The sequence below is a fragment of the Drosophila bipectinata genome, chromosome 3L (assembly GCF_030179905.1).
Source record: "Drosophila bipectinata strain 14024-0381.07 chromosome 3L, DbipHiC1v2, whole genome shotgun sequence".
Classification (NCBI taxonomy): domain Eukaryota; kingdom Metazoa; phylum Arthropoda; class Insecta; order Diptera; family Drosophilidae; genus Drosophila; species Drosophila bipectinata.
In genome coordinates, this window is record NC_091738.1 from 24,993,015 (window position 1) to 25,015,304 (window position 22,290).

The 22,290-nt window shown below is 39.5% G+C and overlaps 1 protein-coding gene across 6 annotated transcripts in view; it reads right to left on the reverse strand.

Annotated features, from left to right (window-relative positions):
- The window catches only part of Myo81F (Myosin 81F), a 550,527-nt gene that overhangs the window by 283,400 nt on the left and 244,837 nt on the right, over positions 1-22,290 (reverse strand). For all 6 annotated transcript variants that reach the window (XM_070279498.1, XM_070279502.1, XM_070279501.1 and 3 more), the window contains 2 exons: positions 16,066-16,585; positions 4,353-4,465 (listed from right to left, as the gene is read on the reverse strand). In XM_070279498.1, the coding sequence (XP_070135599.1) occupies positions 4,353-4,465; positions 16,066-16,585 (633 nt within the window). The remainder of the gene's footprint in view (positions 1-4,352; positions 4,466-16,065; positions 16,586-22,290) is intronic.

The following is a 22,290-nucleotide window of genomic DNA, read 5'->3' on the forward strand; positions in this document are numbered from 1 at the left end:
CTTTCTATGTGGGAGCAATCCGTACATAATAAGGCCGAGATTCCAACATGGAAGGAATTAGATAACTTCCTGACAGAGCGCCATCGCACTCTGGAGGCCATCGACGACGTCAGGCCTAGTGGCTCCGGACAATTTCCGCCAAGGTCGGGACTTCCTACTGCCCCTGCTCGGAGGCTCACTTCATACGAGACTCGAGTGGTTCCGGGCCAAAAGGGCTGCGATCTCTGTTCGAGGGAGGACCACCCCATTCGCTTATGTCCGCGTTTTCTAGAAATGGATGTAAATGGGCGCTCTGACTACATTAAGAGGAAGCAGATATGTTTAAACTGTTTTGCCCGAGGGCACCAGCAGCGAGACTGCAGGGGCGCCCATACGTGCTTCACATGCCACAGCCGACACCATACCCTCCTGCACCGCGGCAATCCGTTCGCCACCGCTCCAAGTCCGCCTACGCCAGCAAATGGCTCAGAGGATCAGTCGAATGTACAGGTGTGTTTCGCTTCCGGGTCAGGAGCAGTCCTACTGGGCACGGCCCTTATCAACGTGTGCCATTTGGGGTGCACCGTCCAGGCACGAGCACTAATAGACTCACGGTCCGAAGCGACTTTCATAACGGAACGACTGTTCAACCTTGTCAAGTTTCCCTTCAAGACGATTCACGCACAAGTTTCCGGCCTTAATCAGACCATTTCCGCGCAGTCTACTAAATTGTGCCATTTCTCCATTCGGTCGCCGTCTAGACCCGGGCTACAATTAGAGACTGCGGCTTACGTTCTTCCGCAGTTGGCAGGAAATCTGCCATCATATCCGATTTCGCGAGATCGTCTCAAGGGGCTGCCCGACATTCCCCTGGCGGACCCCAACTTCTTTGAGAGCTCCCAAGCTCTGACATTCTTCCGTCCATTCTCCTCGGTAATTCCAAGGCTAACATCTGCGGGTCGCTTCTCGGTCAGGAGACCATTTTCGGATGGGTGCTGACCGGCCCATTATCTCCAGCCAACCCCCGCAGCGTGTCTGTTTTTTGCGCACGAGTTGCCCGCATTCTCGGTGACTCACTGGATCAGGGAGAGGTGCCCACACGGATCAGTTCGGAATCGGACTCATGTTGGAGCACAGTTCTGTCTCGAGTCCTCTTTTAATTTACGCATCGCATCACGCTGCACGGTGGCAATCAGCTGATGATCCGTCTGATCCGGGCCAAATTCTGGATTCCAAGATCATATTCAGCACGATGTCGCCACGCCCACGCAACGCCCAGTCACTGGAGAGCAGATGTACTTGAGGTACACAATCTTACCGATGCCGAGTCTGCAATGGGATCCATCCATTGAAGAAGTGTCGGCGCTTCCTACGCCTTAGTGCCGAGGAGCGGCTCCGAGCGGTTCTCGTGAACCGGTATTGCTCGAGCTGCCTGGCCCACGAGCACTCCGACGGATCCTGTCGGCGTGGGGACGACTGTAAGACGTGTGGTCAGGATCACCACACGTTGCTGCACCCCGTGACCGAGGAGCACCGGTCACGGAGCGCGGGAGACAGTACACGGGGTGTCTCGCTCTCTCGTCGGCCGTCGTCCGCCAACTCCCGGCGCGGTTCGGGTACTTCTCGGCCTTCGTCCGCCAGTTTCCGGCACTCACAAGCCGATCCACGGCCTCGGCATTCTTCCGCCACTGGCCAGCAGTCGTCAAGCGCTCCACTGCTTTCGTCCGCCACTTTCCGGCACTCACAAGCCGATCCACGGCCACCGACTTCCCGGCGCTCGTCGACATTCTTCCGCCACTGGCCGACAGTCGTCAAGCGCTCCACCGCTCGTCCGCCCACGTCATCCGCGCCTAGGCAATTTTCCGCTTCTCGTCGAGGGCCCCCGCAGGACGCGGCCGCTGCGCCCACCCTATCAGCCGTAACGACGAGGGATTTGTTGCAACCCGAGTGATTGCAAGGGGGGCGGAATGTTTATGTGAGGGGCCGTTGGGCCGCCGCTCAGCGAACGTAAGAGCGCATCCGCGCTGAAGAGCGCACCCGTGCTGAAGAGCTCATCCGCTCGCCCCTTTATGCACTCTCGCTCTCTCATCGGCCGGCATCGATCGTCCGTTTTATTGTTTTAGTTAAGGCAATCCTCTGTAAGCAGCCCAATAAAGCTGACCGCGTTATTTTTTGAATTTACCAAAAGACGCCCCCGGGCGTCTTCTCATGGCTTCTCATTTCATATATTCCTGGAATCTTTTGCGGCAACAACGCCCCCCTACATCACATTCTATTAAAATTTTTATGTAAAAATGTAAAAATAAGTGACGCGTCGGATAACAAAATGAAGAACGGACTCATTTGGAATTGTATTTACCGGACATAATTTTTATTGAATTCTACAATTAAAAATAAATAAACAAATAATTATAAAAAAAAAAACAATTTAAAGTCCTTAGGAGGATTAGAGCATAGAAAAATTATATACAGAGCAACTACTCTAGGCATTGCGCTACCATCCTGACCCGATCAGCAGTGATCAAAAATACTAATAGTTCTGCTACTATATCGGCGCATTGGAACTATAAACGAGAAATTGAAATTTGGAAGCAAAAACCCCTTTACGCCTTCGTGCGAGCAGTGACACTTACATAAAAGGCCACACATTTTTTTACAATACATGTATGTGTAAAAGTTCTAAAAAGAGTTCTAAAAATAGAATCGTATGCATGTGCGTTCCCTCCTCACCAACAAGCTCGACGAAAAAAGTGGACCGTTTTGGCCCCTGATGTCCCATCTATGTACTTTATAATCTTTGGTAGCAAGTAATGACTGAACATTCTACCAAGAGGCAAAAAATAAAAGAACACTTAACAAAAATTTTTTTTAATGAAGTTTTTAAAAAAAAATTGTATAAAATTGCTTTTTATTAATTTGTAGATATTGTAGATATTTAGATATATAGATATAGATATTTGTAGATATTTTTTAAATACCTTAAATATTTTAAATTTGAACAATACAATTTTTTTTATTTTTTAAATCTCTTATTGCCATGGATGCGATCCCTTGAAGCCTATAAACCAATGGTGCCCAAGCTCTGCATACGGAAGAGCAAACTCCCATACCAATGCAAAAAATCACCAATACATTGGTGCGAGAATTTTTTTCCCATCCATGTGGCTGCACTTAAAAATAAAATTATAGTAACATTCACAAGGGGTTTAAAAATATCAATATACTAAAGATTATTACAGCAATTAAAAAATGGCGCTACATATTTTAAAACAGCTTATTATTATACTATGACAAATATGCAGAGCTTCTTAGTTAAAAAAAAATGTTCTGCGAAGAACAAATTCATCGCTACAGGTCGACTATTTTGGCAGAAACAAAAACAAGAATGAATTTCTTGCAGTGAAAAGTTTTCGGCACTCCAACAACAAAATTCATTCGGATTAGTACGATTGAGGAGAATAGGGAAAACACAAAAAATTGTTATTGTAATTGCCCTTTGCTTATGATGGGACCAACGATGCTTATGGCGTGAGCAACGAATCTTATGGCGTGAGCAGACTCACACAACTCGGTAGGCATGAGCATTTGCAAAAACAAACGAGCAGCGAGAGCAATGGGATGAGCACCACTGCTATAAACCATTCTAGACGTACTAAACTTTTTTTTTTAATTGGTATAAGTATTTGTTTCATTCGACAGACTTCGGCGATATTTAATTATAATGTAACTTTCATTTCAAGGGTGTATTTACTACAGGGACAGTGAGCTTTCTTTTTTGTTATTTCCTTACAGAAGGTTTTATAATTTTGGTCGAAGATGTACAACGCAGTGAAGGAGACATCTCCGACCCCATAGAATAAATATATATGTATAATGGATCAAGATCACCTCCTGAATTGATAATAGCATGTCTTTCTATGTCAGTCTGTCTGTCTCGATACGAACTAAAAACTTTTCTTTCCTTTTCACGCAGTATATAAGACGGAACAGGCGGTATCAATCGACTATATCCTATAAGTGCCATTAAAAGTTAGGATTTTCGTTGAATGCTATTTTTGGTTAAGTAATACGACATACCCAATTTCATAGGTATCAGCCGAATATATCCCATAGTAGACATATATTTTTACTTTTTGAAAAATTTGATTTACAAGTTTCTAGCTTGTAACGTCTTTTATTTTTACAATGACCGTACATTTTTTATTTGTTTTTGGGCTTTGGGCACTTTATTGATTAGACTGAGATTATTGATGATTGATTTTAAATAAGACTGAGCCTCAAATTTGATTGCTAGTCAAAAGAGTTTACTTCTTGAAGTATAACTACATTTACTACATCCAAAGTTACAGACATAATTTAATGTAAATACTTACTTTTCACAAACAGCTATAGCATTACAGTCGGTATAAGGAATTTTCTTCATAGTTTTTTCACGCTTTTTGATTTCCTCATCAACTTTCCTTAATTCTCTTAACGCAGTGGCTACCTATTAAAAAAGAAAATATTAATTGGCAACATACCACTTCAACCTCTCAATAAACAAAATACAGCAAACCTTATCAGAAAACCCTTTAAGGAGTTATATACAGTAGTGATAGATGAAAAAATCGTATTAAGTATATACTGTTGAGAATACTCTCACAAAAATTCAAACCGATCGGAGCATTAGAACCGAAGTTGTAGCTATTTATAGCGCACTACCTGCACATAAAACTTGAACAAACTGGAAACTTAAAACGCGATTATCTCAGAATCTTGTTTTTATACCCTTGCAGAGGGCATTATAATTTTGGTCAAAAGTGTGCAACGCAGTGAAGGCGACATCTCCGACCCTATAAAGTATATATATTCTTGATCAGGATCACCTCCTGAGTTGATATGAGCATGTCCGCCTGTCCGTCTGTCTGTCCGTCTGACTGTTTCTACGCGAACTAGTCTCTCAGTTTTAAAGCTATCGTCTTGAAACTTTGCACACACCCTTCTTTCCTTTGCACGCAGTATATAAGACGGAACGGCCCGGATCGGCCGACTATATCCTATAGCTGCCATATAATTGATTGATCGTAAATGGTATAACTTTGGTGTTTTTAGAGTTAGAGAGTTCAAATTTGACATGAGAGCTATTTTTGGCAGAACATTACGTCACGCCAAATTTCATAAGGATCGGCCGACTATATCTTATAGCTGCCATATAACTGAACGATCGGAAATGGTATTTGGTAGAAATATCAACTTTCGTATTTTTGAAAATAGAAGTTTGGGACTTTTTTTAGATTTTGTATTGTAATAAATTGGATTATATATTCATATTCCCATAAGGAGCGGCCAACTACATCCGATGTTTGCGATATATATCCGGTTTAAACTGCAAGGGTATATACACTTTGGCTCCGCCCGAAGTTAGCTTTCCTTTCTTGTTTTTAAGTCAAAATTTTAACAAATCCCTTGTTCACGGACGGACGGATGAACCAATCTCGGTATATGATGTCCACCGCAAGACACCATCGAAAAAAGACGATCTTGGAATTCGGCTATTCGGATGTAGCCGTTATTAAAAGAAAAGATGACGATTCGTTTAACGATGAATTTGAGATAACTTTGGGCGGGGCCGAAGTTGAAATATTACGGCTTGCTGAAAGTATATGGCAGCTACATAATATAGTTGGCCGAGCCTCATGAAGTTTGGTAGGTTGGATTATTTGACCAAAAACATAATTTCTAATTCAAAAAACACCAAAGTTATGGTGTTCCAATACTTAGTCATATGACATACATATCTTCACTAAAGAAGATAGTCAGTCAAGACACTGTTTTAAAAAATACCAAAGTTGGGTCATTTCCGAGCGTTCAGTTATATTCCAGGTATAGGATATAGTCGCCGATCCTTATGAAATAGGGTACGTTGTATTATTTCGGCAAAAATAGAATCCATAGAAAATTGTAATCTCTAACTCTAACAAGAAAGGAGAGCTAACTTCGGGCGGATCCGAACGATCATGAAGAAATACACATTCAATCCATACTAAATCTAAAAATATGTTACATATTTTTATAACCTGGCATAGGGTATCATAATTTTGGTGAAAAATGAAGGAGACTTTACGCAGTATAAGTAGGATCGGCCGACTACATTCTATAGCTGCCATATTACAGATTGATCGGAAACGCTATAACTTTGTTGTTTTTAGAGTTAGAGAGTTTTTTATGAATGATTTTTTTTGGCAAAATAGTACGACGTACCAAATTTCATAAGGATCGGCTGAATATCTTATATCTCATATCTTATAGCTGCCATAGATCGGAAATGACCCAACTATCGTGTTTTTGAGGAAAGAAAGTTGGAACTTCGTAAAGATTATATTTTTCAGGTCATTTGATGCGTCCTACCAAATTTCATAACAATCGGCAGACTTTATTTTATAGCGGCCTTATACCTGAACGATTGGAAATGGTATTTCGTATTTGGTAAAAATACCAACTTTGAAATTTTTGGAGATAGAAGATTTGGACTTTTTTAGATTTTGTATTGTAGTAAATTTGTTTTATAATATTCTCATAAGGATAGGCCAAAAATATCCGATGTTTGCAACATATATCCGGTTGTAACTGCAAGGCTGCACCCGCAGTTAGCTTACTTTAGCCTAAGGAATAGAGGACTAAAGTTTGTGTCCTTCTATTAGAAATGTTAAAAATCGAGCGTGCTAGTAAATGCTGGCTATCTACATCCCCATTAATTAGGTTATGCAGAAAAACTACACCGAGCATTGTTCTACGATTTGTTAAGCTAGGTAAGTTTATAAGTAAGAGTCTACTTTGCATCCTAATTTAGACCTCTAAGTGAAAAAGTTAAGAAATTCTTGGGGGGCTGTATGTGGGGGTGGGAGGCTGTATGTTTAGGCAAATGTTTGTCACGAGAGATAGGGTAATGAAACAAGCGGTTAGTAGACTACGAACGCGTTGATTTGGGTATGTCGGGATGCGTTTCAATGAAGGTGTGTAGAAAGGTTTTGCGAGTGACGGGTGGCAATGAGAATGCCATGGACGATTAAACTGTAGCACCTTATGTCCTTGGCCACTTCATAATAAATGAACGGCCCGGCGTCAGCCTAAAAAAATATAATTACATCAGGTATTTAACTTAAAATTTGAAACTTTCCATATTTTTTGAGTTACAATGTAAAATGTTGTTATAATAGCTATAATGTATATAAGGGACAAATGTAATAAGAAAAATATCGGATGGGTGCCGATATATGTAAGGCGATATATGTATCTATCCAGTACATGCCAGTAGACCGTACCAATTAAAATAAAGTTTTATAAAGTTCTATAAGTGGAGACTTAAGATCGATAAAAGTATTGGCTTCGATTTAAACCCCAACAATGGGATGATATAAATTTAATGTTATACAATCCGATTAATTTTTCGATGGGTTGATGTTTTTCGCGGCTGTCAAATTGTAGTAATAGGATGATGTGGAGGCAATCATGTGTTCCAAGATTAGTGACTCGACCACTAAAAATTATTTATTTGTAATTATTTTATTTCATTTAATTTTATATTATTTTATTAATTATTCTGTTAATATAAAAAAACTTAATTTTTGAAAGTAATTTTACAGCCTCGAATGCCGAATACGCGCATAGATTAACTTAAAAACATAAGAATTTTTTTTTTTAAATGTTTATTTTTTTTAATAGTAGCATTCTTTTATTATAAAACAACTTAAATTAATGGGTTATTGGATATTACTACTTCTATATATACATTACTTATATATAAGGTTTGTTTAAATTATCTTGGCGGTATTCCACCCAGGATGAGTTGTAGGTTTTTAAGCTGGATACTGTGACCCATGGAACGAAGCCTGCCTCATTTTTAGCTTTTCGGGTAATGCATCAGTTGGCAGAGGATGAGCGATTAATGTTTCCAAAGGGGGTCGAAATTCTGCGTCAAGACTTTTTGTGGATGATCTACTTGCCGGAGGCGGCTCTATTGATGCAGCTATTAGCATAATGCAGCCAACATTCGGGATCCTCGTCAAAGGCCAATTTCGGCTAAGGAAGTGGGGCTCCAATTTTGCTGACGTGCTGAATGATGTGCCTGAGTCTTTCCTAATGTTCGATGATATCAGGAATTTCACATAGATTCTGGGTCTTCATTGGGATCCTACAACTGACCACTTGCTATTTTCATTTGAAGGGATTCCGTCAACCTCAAAGCCCACTAGGCCCATCGTTCTTTCTTCAGTTGCTCGGCTTTATGACCCATTAGGCCTTGTCGGTCCTGTAATTGCAAAGGCGAAGATCTTTCTCCAGAAGCTGTGCCGTGAGAAGATGTCATGGGATGAAAGTCTTTCTCAAGCTCTTCACTGCGACTATGATTCACTGCGGAATATGATTTGTAACAGCTTTGCTAGTGCGCAGCGCGTCGAATTCCTAGATGGGCGTTTACATCGAAATCCGAGGTGAAGATCCATGGATTCTGTGACGCCATCATTGAGACGTATGGGGCTTGCGTTTATGTCATGTCCAAGGGCACAGGATCTGCAAGCTATTTACTCTGCTCAAAGTCCCGAGTTGCGCCTTTAAAGACTGTTACGGTGCTGAAGCTGGAGTTAACGGGAGCCGTGTTGTTGGCTAAAATTATGTCGGAAGTAGCACAGTTGAAGGTGTACGTTGGAAAGTATTTTTGCTGGTGCGATTCTGCTACGGCTCTGTCTTGGATTCGAGAAGAACCCTCTCGGTTTAATGTTGTTAGTTGCCAATCGAGTTTCGACCATTCAGAAGCTAACTAGAAAAATGGAGTGACAATATGTTCCCATTTCCTGGAAACCAGCAGATATCCTGCCGCGTGGTGCTCTTCCCAATCAATTGAATGAGGCACTTGCCTCATCCACTTCCTTCTTGGATAAATTTGGTCTGTTGCGCGTAGACGTTCGGCTAATAAATTCGTCATTGGATTTTGTAGTCAGCATCCAATTATACTTCCAAGAAGTCATCCAGATACGCTAGTTATAATTGTTGATTTCCATGAGCAGAATTTACATACGGGACCTCGCGCGCTGTTGGCAATCAACTGGTGCTTCTGGAGTTTTTCTCTATGAAGTCGATCAATTGGCATTTTATTCCTCTTCGATCTCCGCATTTCGGTGGTCTGTGGGAAGCACTTGTGAAAACCGCCAAGCACCATTTTTACCGAGCTGTTAGATATGCAGTTTTTGGCTTCGAGGAGCTGCGAACGCTGCTGTGCCATATTGAGGCTGTCATAAATTTATGACCTTTATTGTCTCTTTCAGAGAATCCTGGAGACCTTGATATTCTAGCCCCGGGTCATGTTTTAACTGGTGGTCCGTCAGTCAGCTTTATCGAGCCCGATGTCATAAAGTTGAACTTCAACCGGTTGGACAGCTGGCAGCGCGTGTCTTTCCTGCAGCAGTCTTTCTGGTCCCGATGGAAGGAGGAGTACCTAAGCCTTCTTGAGCCGCGCTCCAAATGGCGTGCCTCTGGTCCTGCCTTGGTCCTGAACGATGTGGTGCTAGAAAAGAACGAGAACCTACCTTCGATGAAATGGCGGCTTGCGAGAATAATGGAGTTAATCCCTGGTCGAGATGGAGTCTTTTGAGTGGCGGTGATTAAAACCTCATCTAGAGTTACCAAACGAGCTGTGTCTAAGCTGTGCCAGTTGCCTCTTAAGGATGAAATTGGAGTAGAAGCCCCATCCTGAGGGAGAATGTCGGGTCAGGCAGCAGGCAACTGCTGGTTAAATAATTAATTAATATCTTAAGCATTGTTGGTCGCAAGCCGACTCCCTTTCGACCGCTCGGCTTCATCTCTAATTCGGAATCTCAAGCTAGCGAGCATCCGCTCAACCTATAATTGAAGATTGGCGCACTCTCGTTCATTGTCTTATTGCGCTCGCACCCAAAATTGATTTTCGCACATATATAAGATCCCAATTTCGTATGCGGCCAAATAAAGATTTTATAACGTTTAATTTAATACAATTTTCTTTTTTATTTTACCGGCAATAGGCACCATCAGGTCTTTTTCCAAGTTATTTTTCTTTTTAAAGTTTTAGATTATGAGTTCAATACGTTCTTGATTACAATTTCAAAACATCTGCAAATTAAGATAACACAACAAATAAACAAAGTTATAACAATAATATATATAATCAATAGCGGTGGTATACTCAGCACAAAGAGTTAGAGAATGCGAGATATATATACAATCAAAGATGAATAAAAGATAATTGGCTTAAAAGGATTGTGCCTTCTGCTAACAGATGACCAAACCTACTAATATAGAAAGGTTTATAATCTCAATGCAGGTCAGCACAGCCTGGTCGGTCATCATAATTGTCGCATTCCGTTCGCCGACAAGTTGTTTAAAAATCGGAACAGACCTGAAAATATCTAGAACCTAAAATTCCCAAACGCGTTGAAATACAAATTTTTAGAATAAAAGCAGCCAAGAATTGGCCAAGAAGTCTTGGTAATTCAATAGATACAAAAAAAAAGGAAATTTTCGAAATTGAGATTTTAATGCAAAATTGTTAGGCAACCCTGTGAAATAATATAACTGAAAACCCTATAGTTCCGATAAAAATTAAGTTTCAATTTTATCGTATGTTACAGTGCTTTTCAATGTGCGCGCGAAATTATCGTATGTCCATAAAATTTTTTTGCATGATTTTGCTGATTGTTTGTAAGAGATTAAATTAAAAAAAAGCTTCTCCTATAAAATTGGATTTTTAAACAAACGATACTTTCGCGGAAATGCGTCGATATATCATAAGTTTTTATCGCCTTTTTTGGTCGCACGCGGACTTTGACTCGACCGCTCGACCTAGTTTATCTTCACCATTGTGCTTTAGCGCATTAGCTCCGATCAAAAGCTTTAGCTCCGAAAATATTTAAGTCGGGCTCTCATCGTGAAGGGAGTACGCTTTTTTATCAAGATGGTATTGCGGTATTGCGAAGCCACTACGGAAAGGATACTGTGTGTATATTTCGTAGGCCCGTTGCCAAACATGGAACACGGTCCAAGAATGGAAACACCATGTTACTATTTATGATTGCGCGATTTTCAACGACCGATGCGCTGTATGGTATGGTAAGAACGAGTGGGAATCAAGAATCAAGAGAATAAGGCAAGAGTCCTAGAACGGTAAAGGAGGCAGGGCTGCCGCGCCCTGCGGTTTCTGGAGCGGCAGCGCATCCGTGTTTAGAAAGTGTAGTGGGGTAGAAACAGCGTGTTATAACAGCGGTTATTGGCGGGGCAGGGTGCCTGGGCTAGCAACAGCGGAGAAGCAAGGGGTGGATGAACGCAGAGCGTAGCGGTCCCTAGAACTCCGCCGGAGCCAGGAGAGGCGACGGGAAGCGTGTAAGCGTGTTGCTACGGCGTGTAAGCGGACCGCAATCGAAACGAACAAGCGTGATCCTGCAAAAAAAGGAGTGGCGAAAAGACTCCTGATCCACACTCGCTGGCGTGTATGCATGGTGATTCCCTTGTGTGAAGAAGGTGCGACGCGTAGTTGCTGGCCCGCCACGAATCCGGCAGCGCGTAATCGTGCAGGTGTGAGAAGATTAATGGCGAACGGAACCGTGTATGAGTCCTAAGAGGTAGGGAAGCCTTTGTTCGGCTTCCAGGCACAAAGACAGCGGATCCTACACGGCGTATGCTTGAGAAGTGTGCCTATTGGGCGCAATCAGTAAGCCAAGAATGGCAATGGAGCAGCAGAAGTGAACGCGCAGCGAGCAGCATAACGGCGGCAGAGGCACCCAGCCAGGAAATCAAACTATAACGGATCAAACTATAAATTCGGTGGACAAAACCCACAGACTCTGGGCGCTATGTATTTGTTGCGAGCAAAGAAGGCAAGAAAAGAGTTTATTACAATTCCGTTTGAATGGGGTATTTTATTTTTTCTGCCTTTTGAAAACTTTCAGTGTGTTATTTTTGACACATCCTATAAAATAAAACACATCTGAGAAAGCTTACCCGAAAACCAAAATATATCAAATCAAAAGGTTTTTTCTCAGAGAGGGAATAAGCGTTAGAGAACTGCAAAACTCACTTTTTTCGTGATAATCATACGCGAACCTTTTCAATCAATTTAACTCACTGAAAAAAAAAAACGGTAAAACGGATAAGTAAAATTCAATCCATTTTTCCGTAAACATTATTCCGGTCTGCTTGAGTCTTCGGTTCAAAATTACTCACTCAATTCAACTCACCGAACAAAACACAGTGTTGAGTGAAAATCAACTCATTTTGCCATACACCTCATTCTGATCAAAAAAATGAGCATGTGTTGACGAAAGCATCATTGGGATCAATTTGAGTTGATCGTGGATGAGTAAACGATTAGCGACAAGACGACACAATGTGAGCGTTACGACTGCATGTACAATAACAATTTCTATGCCAGCTTCTTGAAGCTTGTTGTTGTTGCATTGTTTTGTTTTCGTTCTTTTTTCTTTCATCTATGCAGAAAAAATACCGTTTGCTGCGCGCATAAGTAAAATCATACGAGTTGATTTTTGTGAGTTGAGTGCAATTCTTGTTTTGTGCCTGTAATCTACGCAAAGCTTTCTTTGTCTTTTTTACTCCTTTGCAAAGTGCTTTTAAACTAGTTTTTTAGGAAGAGCAATTAAGGCGATTTGAGTGGTGGAGATGTCCCACCCATCCGGCCCATCCAGAAGTTAACAATTATAACCTTACCAATTAAGTAAGTAGCAAGTCAATAAATAAATTAAGTTTAATGCATTAGTAGGCTAGTCGTTTAAATTTTACAGTCTCTCGAGCTGAACTGTGCTAAACTATGACATTGCGCCAATGATCGGCATTTGTCACAACAGTAGCCCCATTCCAAATTTGGATATGACACCCGTGAATAGCTTCCAGACGTTGCCGGTAGTTAACGGTAGCCCCACTCAAAATTCGGCATAGCTTCTAGACGTGGCCGCTGTTGCCGCATCCAGCAGAGTCTTTTCCGAATGACTTTAGTTCCGTCCATAGTTATTCTATTAATTAAAACTATTATGTGGCTTTGGAGCTCTTAAATAAGAGATTTAGTGACCGTCGTCTTATTTTTTAGACGCATACCAAATTTTGAACTTGGGATCGTCAAAGGCTCATCATTTAGAGAACTCCGGGAAGACTCTGGGTAGCATGGGCTCCACTCACTTCACTCACTCACTCACTCAGTTTATGACATTTTTCGGATCCGTTCAGGAATTCTTATTATTGCGACGAATCATATAAGTAACTTTACACCATTTTAATGCTTACCAAAAGTTTCTTTTTAAAAAATTCGACAGCCCCGAATTTGGTAATAAAAATAACGGGGCAACTAAAAATCAAAATCAACTTTATATCGAGTTAAACTCTCACCGTTCAGTGGCTCAGGTCAAGTACAAGTGAGACAAAAAATGCATTTCACAAGAGCAAAAGAACTCTACCGGGTCGCACAATAAATGCATGATAGACTAATAATGCTTTCATTATGGCGTCATCTGACGAACGCAGCACCGGTAATCATAGATTCAAAATATGGTATTGAAGAAATTTCGAAATCCTCGTCCATATATTAAGATCCGATGGGAGACGTAGAAGTTGTTTCAACCTCATGGGATTTGGTGATATTCTACGATATGAAAGCATATTTCGAGATTCTCCATAAAGGGTTAAAAACATAATCACAAAAACAACATTAGTTTGTGAGAAACTTCATGGGTTTGAATATCAGTGCTACCTTATTTTAGACCACACACTCAAACAGATTTTAGAGTTGGAGGAAAATAATAAACCCTTAATGACTCATAGTACATCGAGGCAAAAGCGGGCACCGTTAGAATTTATAGGATCTTTTTACCGTATTTAGTTTGGAGTAATGGAATGAAGATGAAGATGTTTGTTTTTAATAAAAAGATTAAAAAAAAAGATAAATGAAGATGGTTAAAATGGAAGAAAATATAAATAATTTGCAACCAAGAAAATTTAAAAGAGTTAAGCATCAAATAAACTTCGATAGTCGAATCTACTTCCAATATTCTAAATAAAACTATGGAAGAAATCAATGAAAATTTCAGAAATATAAACAAAAGAATAGAAAATATGACTGTAATACTGTAACAAAGGAATTGAGTGCGATTCGAAAAAATTCAAGCAGGAATCATAAGCCTGTTAGTTGATATTAACAATGAAAGGATGAACAATATATATACAATATATATTATATATTATCATATTATATATTAATTTTTTATCTGATCAATTTTAAATAGAAGATAAGAAATAAAAAAATAAAAATTACAGTTCACTTAACAATCAAATAAAAAAATGTATGTAAAATGAAAAAAAAATATTTATATTTAAAAAATATTGCAGGATCAAACATTAGTTGGCTCAAATATTTGTTGGAACATGATAATATGAAAAATTATAGTTATGATAAAATATTTAAATTCAAAAATACTTATAAATACAGTATTACATATTGTTCCTAAAGGATTATATTAATACAAATTTTTTAATATTGAAGAAAAAAATTTTTTAAATTTAAAACACAAACTAAAATACACCTAAAATACGTTCACAGTCTGTTATCTACTATTATCAAAGGACAATAAAAAGTAACAAAATATGATAATGTTAAGTAACATGTTAATGTTAAAAATATGTTAAGAACATAAAATGTACACCTTTTTTGTGGTCCTTTGCAGAATGTTCAACCATTGAACACGATACCAATTCCAAAGATAGCGGTTCGAGGGATCGGGCCCATGGAAATACCAGATGAACAGCATGGTCTAAAACCGATGCCCTGCAGCCTGAACAAATATATAAGTGGTGCACTTATCGCACCTTAGAAAGGGTCGCATAGTAGGTCAGCGTGCAGTGCGTTCATAAGTAGCTCTAATTAGATTTAAGATTTTCAATTATCTTTCGTGTAAGATAATTGTATAAAATAAAAACAGTTTTGTAACGGAACTTATTGGAAGAAGACCTTATTTGGGGTTCCTCTTAACAGTTATAATATTTTAGGATACAGTATATTTGAATATTGATGATGCGTTGAATGTATACGTGCAATGTATAGATCGTGCGACTATATTCTGAACCAAATACGAAAAAAAAATAATATGGTATGTTCGACGATTGGCTTAACCTGGATCTGATAATTTCAACACCTTAGCGCACTCGACGCGAAAAATTTCGGTGAGCCCAACGCATTACATGCGATATTTTGATTCTTTTTACATTGATTCTGTATCTCAATCGGTTTGCCAATGATGGAGTGTGAGTGATGGACTCTGAGTAATGCGGGGTATAACGTTTGTTGCAACCAAAAAACAAAAACTTTAGTTTAGTAGAAGCTGGATTTTAAGCAATGTTCGCTTTAAAAATATAATAATTTCATTTTCTCCAAAGTTAGCTTTCTTATTTGATATCATATAGATGCCATAGGTATGATCTGGTAAAATTTCAAAATTTTTCAAAGTGTCGTAAGTTTTTTTTTTGTAATTCATTTTTTTTCAAGTTTTTGTTTAGGATTGGACTGAATTGGATTTTCCATCCCATATCGTAGAGAATCGGCGTCAGGAGAAACCGTTAGTGGTATTTAGAGGACCGAATGAGGAGCTCACAGCTTTGGCGAAGAAGACGTTTGTGTCCCTGGACCACAAAGTACTACTCTACAATTCCACTTTAAAGCCAATCTAAACGTATGGATCCCAGCTTTGGGGAAACGCGAGCAGCAGCAACATAGACATCATACAGCGCGCACAATAAAAAATCTACCATGGTATGGTGGATTAAATTTTTATCCTAAATTTTTTATTTTGAGGATTTAATTGGGTTTTCAGCGGATCCCCCCCGCGAAGCAAAGACCTCCCAACCTAGAAAAGATTTAAAAAAAAAATAAAATTTAAAAAAAAACCGTTTTATTCCATAGAATCCATAGAAGTTCAGTCTACAAAGTCTTATAAAACTCTCTCAGCCTTATATATAAAAAATTGGACTGTAGGCGAGTTAGCATCTCTAGTCTGTTCCTTAATTTTCTCGCAAAAAACTTACCTCTCTAGCAAAAACTCCACGAAGTCGACTTTGAATAATAATAGCACTTCTTCTCATTCTCAAAAATCGAATTCTTAGTTTCCATCCTCTATATGAATGTTGAATGGTCAGAACAGCTTTTTTAATGTGTAGATACGACTTAAAACAAATAAACTGTTTCCAATATTTTTGTATAGTAACTGCACTTTTATATAAAATTTCCTTTCGTCTGTCTTCCAAGAGTTGGTATGCCACGTTTCTTAAAAAAACTTTTGATTTTCCAATTTGCCATTCTGAGTTCGAAACTTTTATTATTTCTAATATATTAGATATATATTTATGTGTACTTGTAAAAGATTTCTGTATCATTAAACATTTATATTTTATAATGAACTCTTCATTATTCAAATGAATAGGAAAGCCTTCTCTTCTTATTCGAATTATATCAACAATTCCAAGATATTTTAATTGATCAAGAACTAATACTGCATTATAACAATTTGGCCTTTTTTCTAAATTTGGTTTTATGCAGCGTACGTACCTGAAAAACAATAAACCAAAATTTAGTTCTAATTTTTAACTTAAAAATTTTAATATTTAATTTTTTAACCACTTTAATTTTTAGTAAAAAATTTAATGTTATGTTATTTAATGGATCCCCCTTCTCGAGTCGGTAGCGTTTCTGGCAGCATCCAAATTTTATAATTTTATGTAATAATGATAAAAGCGTTCAATTAAGAGGCTTAATTAAAGTTATATTCGCGGAGCTAAGCTTGGGGTAGACCGACCGAAATAGGTGACGCACTTTTAAGTAGCGTTTTCGGAACTGTCCGAATAAAGAAGAAACGGCCAGAAAAACTTCTAAGAATCGTACAGTAACTTTCATCAAAAATAAAATAAAAAAGAAAAGGTAGAACGACTAAAGTTGACTTTCCCAACAAGACTCCAATACTCAATCCAGACTCCAGAGCAAACTCCAATACCAATACCAATTTTTCTTGCAAGTCATGTCGGTATACTGAAAAAAATTATAGTACCATTCAATGGGAAAAAGTAATAAAAAACAAGAAAGGAAAGCTAACTTCGGGCGGAGCCGAAGTTGATATACCCTTGCAGTTAAAACCGGATATATATCGCAAACATCGGATATAGTTGGCCGATCCTTATGAGAATATGATAATATTATCATATTATCATATCATGGGTTATATACCCAATTCATTATTTTTTTTTATTTTTTTTTTTTTACCAGTCTTTCAGAATTTGGAAATGGCTTGTGCATCAATAAGAGCATCAGCTAGCATTCCTGTATTCATCATAAAGCTTAGAGGCCCAGACGACCGAGGGGCGCTCAAGAAACGATTTGTTAGAATATATTAAGCTATTTGTTAATTGTTGAGCTGGGAGGAGTTAGTAAGGAAATTTAAAATTCTATATTTTAAGTTTGAGGGACAGGAAAGAGATGTAATAGAGTAGAGACCATTGTAGTTCGAACATAATACCCTAAAAGGGTCATGCAGTGCATATGTCGAACTACAACGGCTAAGGAACAGAGGACTAAAGTTTCGAGTCCTTCTATTAGGAATGTTAAAATTTAAGCGTGTTAGTAAATGCTGGCTATCTACATGCCCGTTAATAAGGTTATGCAGAAAAACTACACCGAGCATTGTCCTACGATTTGTTAAGCTAGGTAAGTTTATGAGTAAGAGTCTACTACTATAAGATGGAAGTTGAAGATTTGCATCCCAGTTTAGACCTCTAAGTGAAAAAGTTAGGAAATTCTTTTGTACGTATTCTATGCGGTCCTGATGTACTCCATATTGGGGACTCCAGACACATGAACCGTACTCTAGTATAGGACGGACCAATGAAATGAATAGTGTTTTGGTTATATAGGGGTCATTAAATTCTTTTGACCACCTTTCGATAAAACCAAGGACTCCTTTAGCCTTATTAACCATTAAGGAAATATGGTCGGCAAATTTAAGTTTGATGTCTAATAGGATGCCGGGATCATTAACCTGGGTTAATTTTTCTAAGGCAATCCCATTAATAGAATAAGTAGCTTGCAGAGGGCAAGAACGATAAAAAGACATATGTTTGCATTTAGATCCATTAAGTATTAGATCATTAGCTAAACACCATTTTTGAAAGTTATCAAGGTCAGACTGAAGACTGTATTGGGCAGAGATGGATTTGTACTGAAGACAAAGCTTTACATCATCTGCATACATAAGAACTAGAGAGTTCGTTAAAGCAGGGGGCAAGTCGTTTATAAAAAGCGTAAATAATAACGGTAAAAAAGCGTAATAAAGCGTAAAAAATAATAACAAGATGACTTCCTTGAGGGACGCCGGATGTAGCACGGACCAGACGGGACTGACTGTTTTTAAATAAAACTCTTTGTGTCCTTCCATCTAGGTAGCTGGAGATCCACGTTAAGAGGTCTTTAGGAAAACCCAGCATATTCAGTTTACTCAACAAGAGTGAGTGATTAACTGAATCAAATGCTTTGCTGAAGTCTGTGTAAATTACATCGGTTTGATATCCCTTACAAAAGCCATCTATGACAAAGGATGTCAACTCCAATAAGTTTGTGGTGGTGGAGCGACGCTTAATAAAGCCATGCTGACAAGGAGTGATGATCGAAGAGCGAAGGTGTTGCAAATGAGGGGTAATTAATTTTTCAAATAACTTTGGAATTGCCGACAACTTAGAGATGCCTCTGTAGTTGGCAGCCTCGGACTTTTTCCCCTTTTTATGTAGGGGAATTATAAATGATTCCTTCCACTTAAGGGGAAAAATCGAGGTTTCCAAAGATAAGTTGAAAAGTCTTAAAAGAGGTTTGCACAGAGCCCTGGCGCAGTATTTTAGCACACAGCCTGGTACTCCGTCGGGGCCTGGCGAATAAATGGGTTTTACCCTTAAAAGACCAGATAATAAGTTGTTCTCAGAAAAAGACGGACAGAAAATAAGATTTGCTGCTTGAATGTTATATGCGTAAGGCTGATCTGTCAATTTAGGCGGAGAATAAGTTGTTTGAAAAAATTCTGCGAATAGATCGGCAATGGCCTGATCCGAAGTCGCAGAGGAATTTTCAAACGTAAGCAATAAAAAATTATAAAAAATTATAATAAAAAATTTAAAACAAGTCCCAAACTTCTATCTTTAACAATACCAAAGTTGGTGTTTCTACCAAAAACCATTTCCGATCGTTCAGTTATGTGACAGCTATAGGATATAGTCGGCCGATCCTAATGAAATTTGGTAGGTTGGATCAACTGATCAAAAATAGAATCTGTACTAAGTTCCAGCTTTCTATCTTCAAAAACACGAAAGTTGGGTCATTTCCGATCGTTCAGCTATATGGCAGCTATAAGATATAGTCAGCCGATCCTTATGAAATTTGGCATGTCGTAATGTGTTGCCAAATATAGCTCCCGTGTCAAATTTGAACTCGCTCATTTCAACTCAGGAGGTGATCCTGATCAAGAATATATATACTTTATAGGGTCGGAGATGTCTCCTTCACTGCGTTGCACACTTTTGACCAAAATTATAATACCCTCTGCAAGGGTATAACAAGAAAGGAAAGCTAACTTCGGGCGGAGATGAAGTTGATATACCCTTGCAGTTAAAACCGGATATATATCGCAAGCATCGGATAAAGTTGGCCGATCATTATGGTAACATCATAATAAAACAAATTAATTACAATAAAAAATCTAAAAAATGAGTTCCAAGCTTCTTTCTTCAAAAATATCAAAGTTGGTATTTCTACCAAATACCATTTAAGATCGTTCAGTTATATGGCAGCTATAAGATATAGTCGACCGATCCTAATGAATTTTAGTAGGTCGGAAAAACTGACAAAAAATATAATCTGCACTAAGTTCCAGATATCTATCTTCAAAAACGCGAAAGTTGGGTCATTTCCGAGCAATCAGTTATATGGCAGCTATAGGATATAGTCGGCCGATTCCGGTCGTTCCGACTTATATACTGCGTGCAAAGGAAAGAAGGGTGTGTGCAAAGTTTCAAGTCGATAGCTTCAAAACTGAGAGGCAAGTTCGCGTAGAAACAGACAAACAGACGGACAGACCGACGGACAGACGGACACGCTCACATCAACTCAGGAGGTGATCCTGATCAAGAATTATATATTCTTTATTCAAAGTGTTGCACACAAAGGTTATACAGAGGGTTGCACACTTTTGGACAAAATTATAATACCCTCTGAAACGGGTATAAAAACTGTAATAAAATTATAAATAAAAGAAATTCATAGCTCCGATGTCAACCATTCGGTTTGAGATATCAACCAAAAGTAATTTTTTGCAGTGAAAAGTTTTCGGCAATACAACGAAGTGACTTCGTATTAGTACGAAAAACTGAGATATTATGCAATTGTTGTTGCTTAAGTCGGCAACGGAACCAACGATCGAAGAGAGTAGGAAAACTGGGAGTGCTGGGAGCAACACGCGTACATGAAATTTAATTTTCCATATGAAAGACCCATTCCAACAACAAAGGAGCACCGAGAGCAATGGAGCTGGGCACCCTTGGTATAGACTCTCAAAGAAATTTGTTGCACACTGTTCCCGGAAAAAAAACTGAGGCAGTTAAGTAGGGAAAGGCCGTCAGAAAATGGGTACAACGGGTGGACCTACATGCAAGAAATTGCGTACCCTAGCTGTGTACACCGCTGGTAGTGCGACTGTAAGGTCATGTTTCTGCCGAGGATGCTGGGTAATTATAGGCGGGCGGGAAGAAGAACACTCCCTTCCTTAAATCACCCCAATCCAAGGTGGAACAGAATATGCCAAAGGATGCGTGCCCGAAGGGAAGCTCGGACGCGAATATGCGGACTCTGGGGGACCGGTCGACCTCCCACTCGACCTTCAACTTAAGCGGGGCTAGCCATGGGACCCCCGAATAGCGTGGAGAGGAAGACCCCAAGGTAAACCTTTAAACCGTTAAACCTACGATATCGGAAATTATGCTAGGCGAGACGGGTCTATGGAAAAGAACTAACTATGGCCACACCAGGTTGGACCTACACCTTTCTAAGCCTACGGGGACTACAGACTAGGTCTCCATTCCATCGAGGGAGGAATGGGTTCCATAAATCCCGGGACCAGCCTGTTCCCTTCATACTTACGGAAACGGTTCAAAGTTGAATGGCCAGGTGGGAGGCGGTTTCCACTACGAGCGGAGTGTTTAAATGAGTCCTTCAGACTTCAGAAGTAATAGCTATCCACCACTTACTGGAAATCAAGAAACTATGTGTATCTTTTCAGACAGTCAAGCTCAGAGCCCTTGACGGATTCTCATCCAACTCCAGGACAGTGATTGACTGTCGCAGACCTCTTAACGTGATGGCGGAGCAGTATGACATCCACCTCATATTGGTGCCCAGACATAGGGACCACGAGGGAAACTGCGCCGCAGACGAACTAGCAAGGGCAAAAACTACTAATCCTCTCCTTTCGGAGAAAGAACCAGTAGGCATTCCCTTAGCTACGTGTATGCTAAGGCTAAAATTCAGGGATCACTTTGTCCGAGTAGCACTGAGGAAATGGAGGAATATCCAAATCTGCAGGAACTCACGCATAATATGGCCTATCCGTTCTAGGAAAAGATCAATGATACTTATCACAGTCGCACACCTCCTGTGTTATTGGCCTGCGCTAGTCCGCAGCCGACTCAAATTCTTGGGTGCAGTAGCACTCACGGACCTAACAGATCCACGCAGACTCGTTACCTTCATCCGTAAATCTGAATGGGATCGCGAGCCGCCGCAGAAAAGATAGCACACCTTTGAGCACATTAGTAAATAGGAGGGGGGAGGTCCCCTTGTGGGACCTCTTGCCTGTGCTGTATCACAAGGAGCCCCAGCGGCTCGAGTGGATGGGGTTGTCAGGGACTGACCCGCACCGCCGACTCAACCTTACCTAACCTAAGTAGGGAAGCAGAATAAAAAATCTTTAAAAATTGTCCGATTGGACTGCATTTTGATGGGTAGGCATGATTAGGCATTGGAATAATTTGGCATCGTGGTAAAATTTTGACACAAACTTGTAGATAACACGGGTGTCCAAGTTCCTAATCGGATAGTTCTAACATATCTCTATATTTTAACATGGTAGTATGGGAATCGTATTAAATAAATACGAATTTATTAATTAAATAATCGTATTTAGTATTAAACCAATTTAATATGCTAAATAGGTTTTTAAGCTAGGA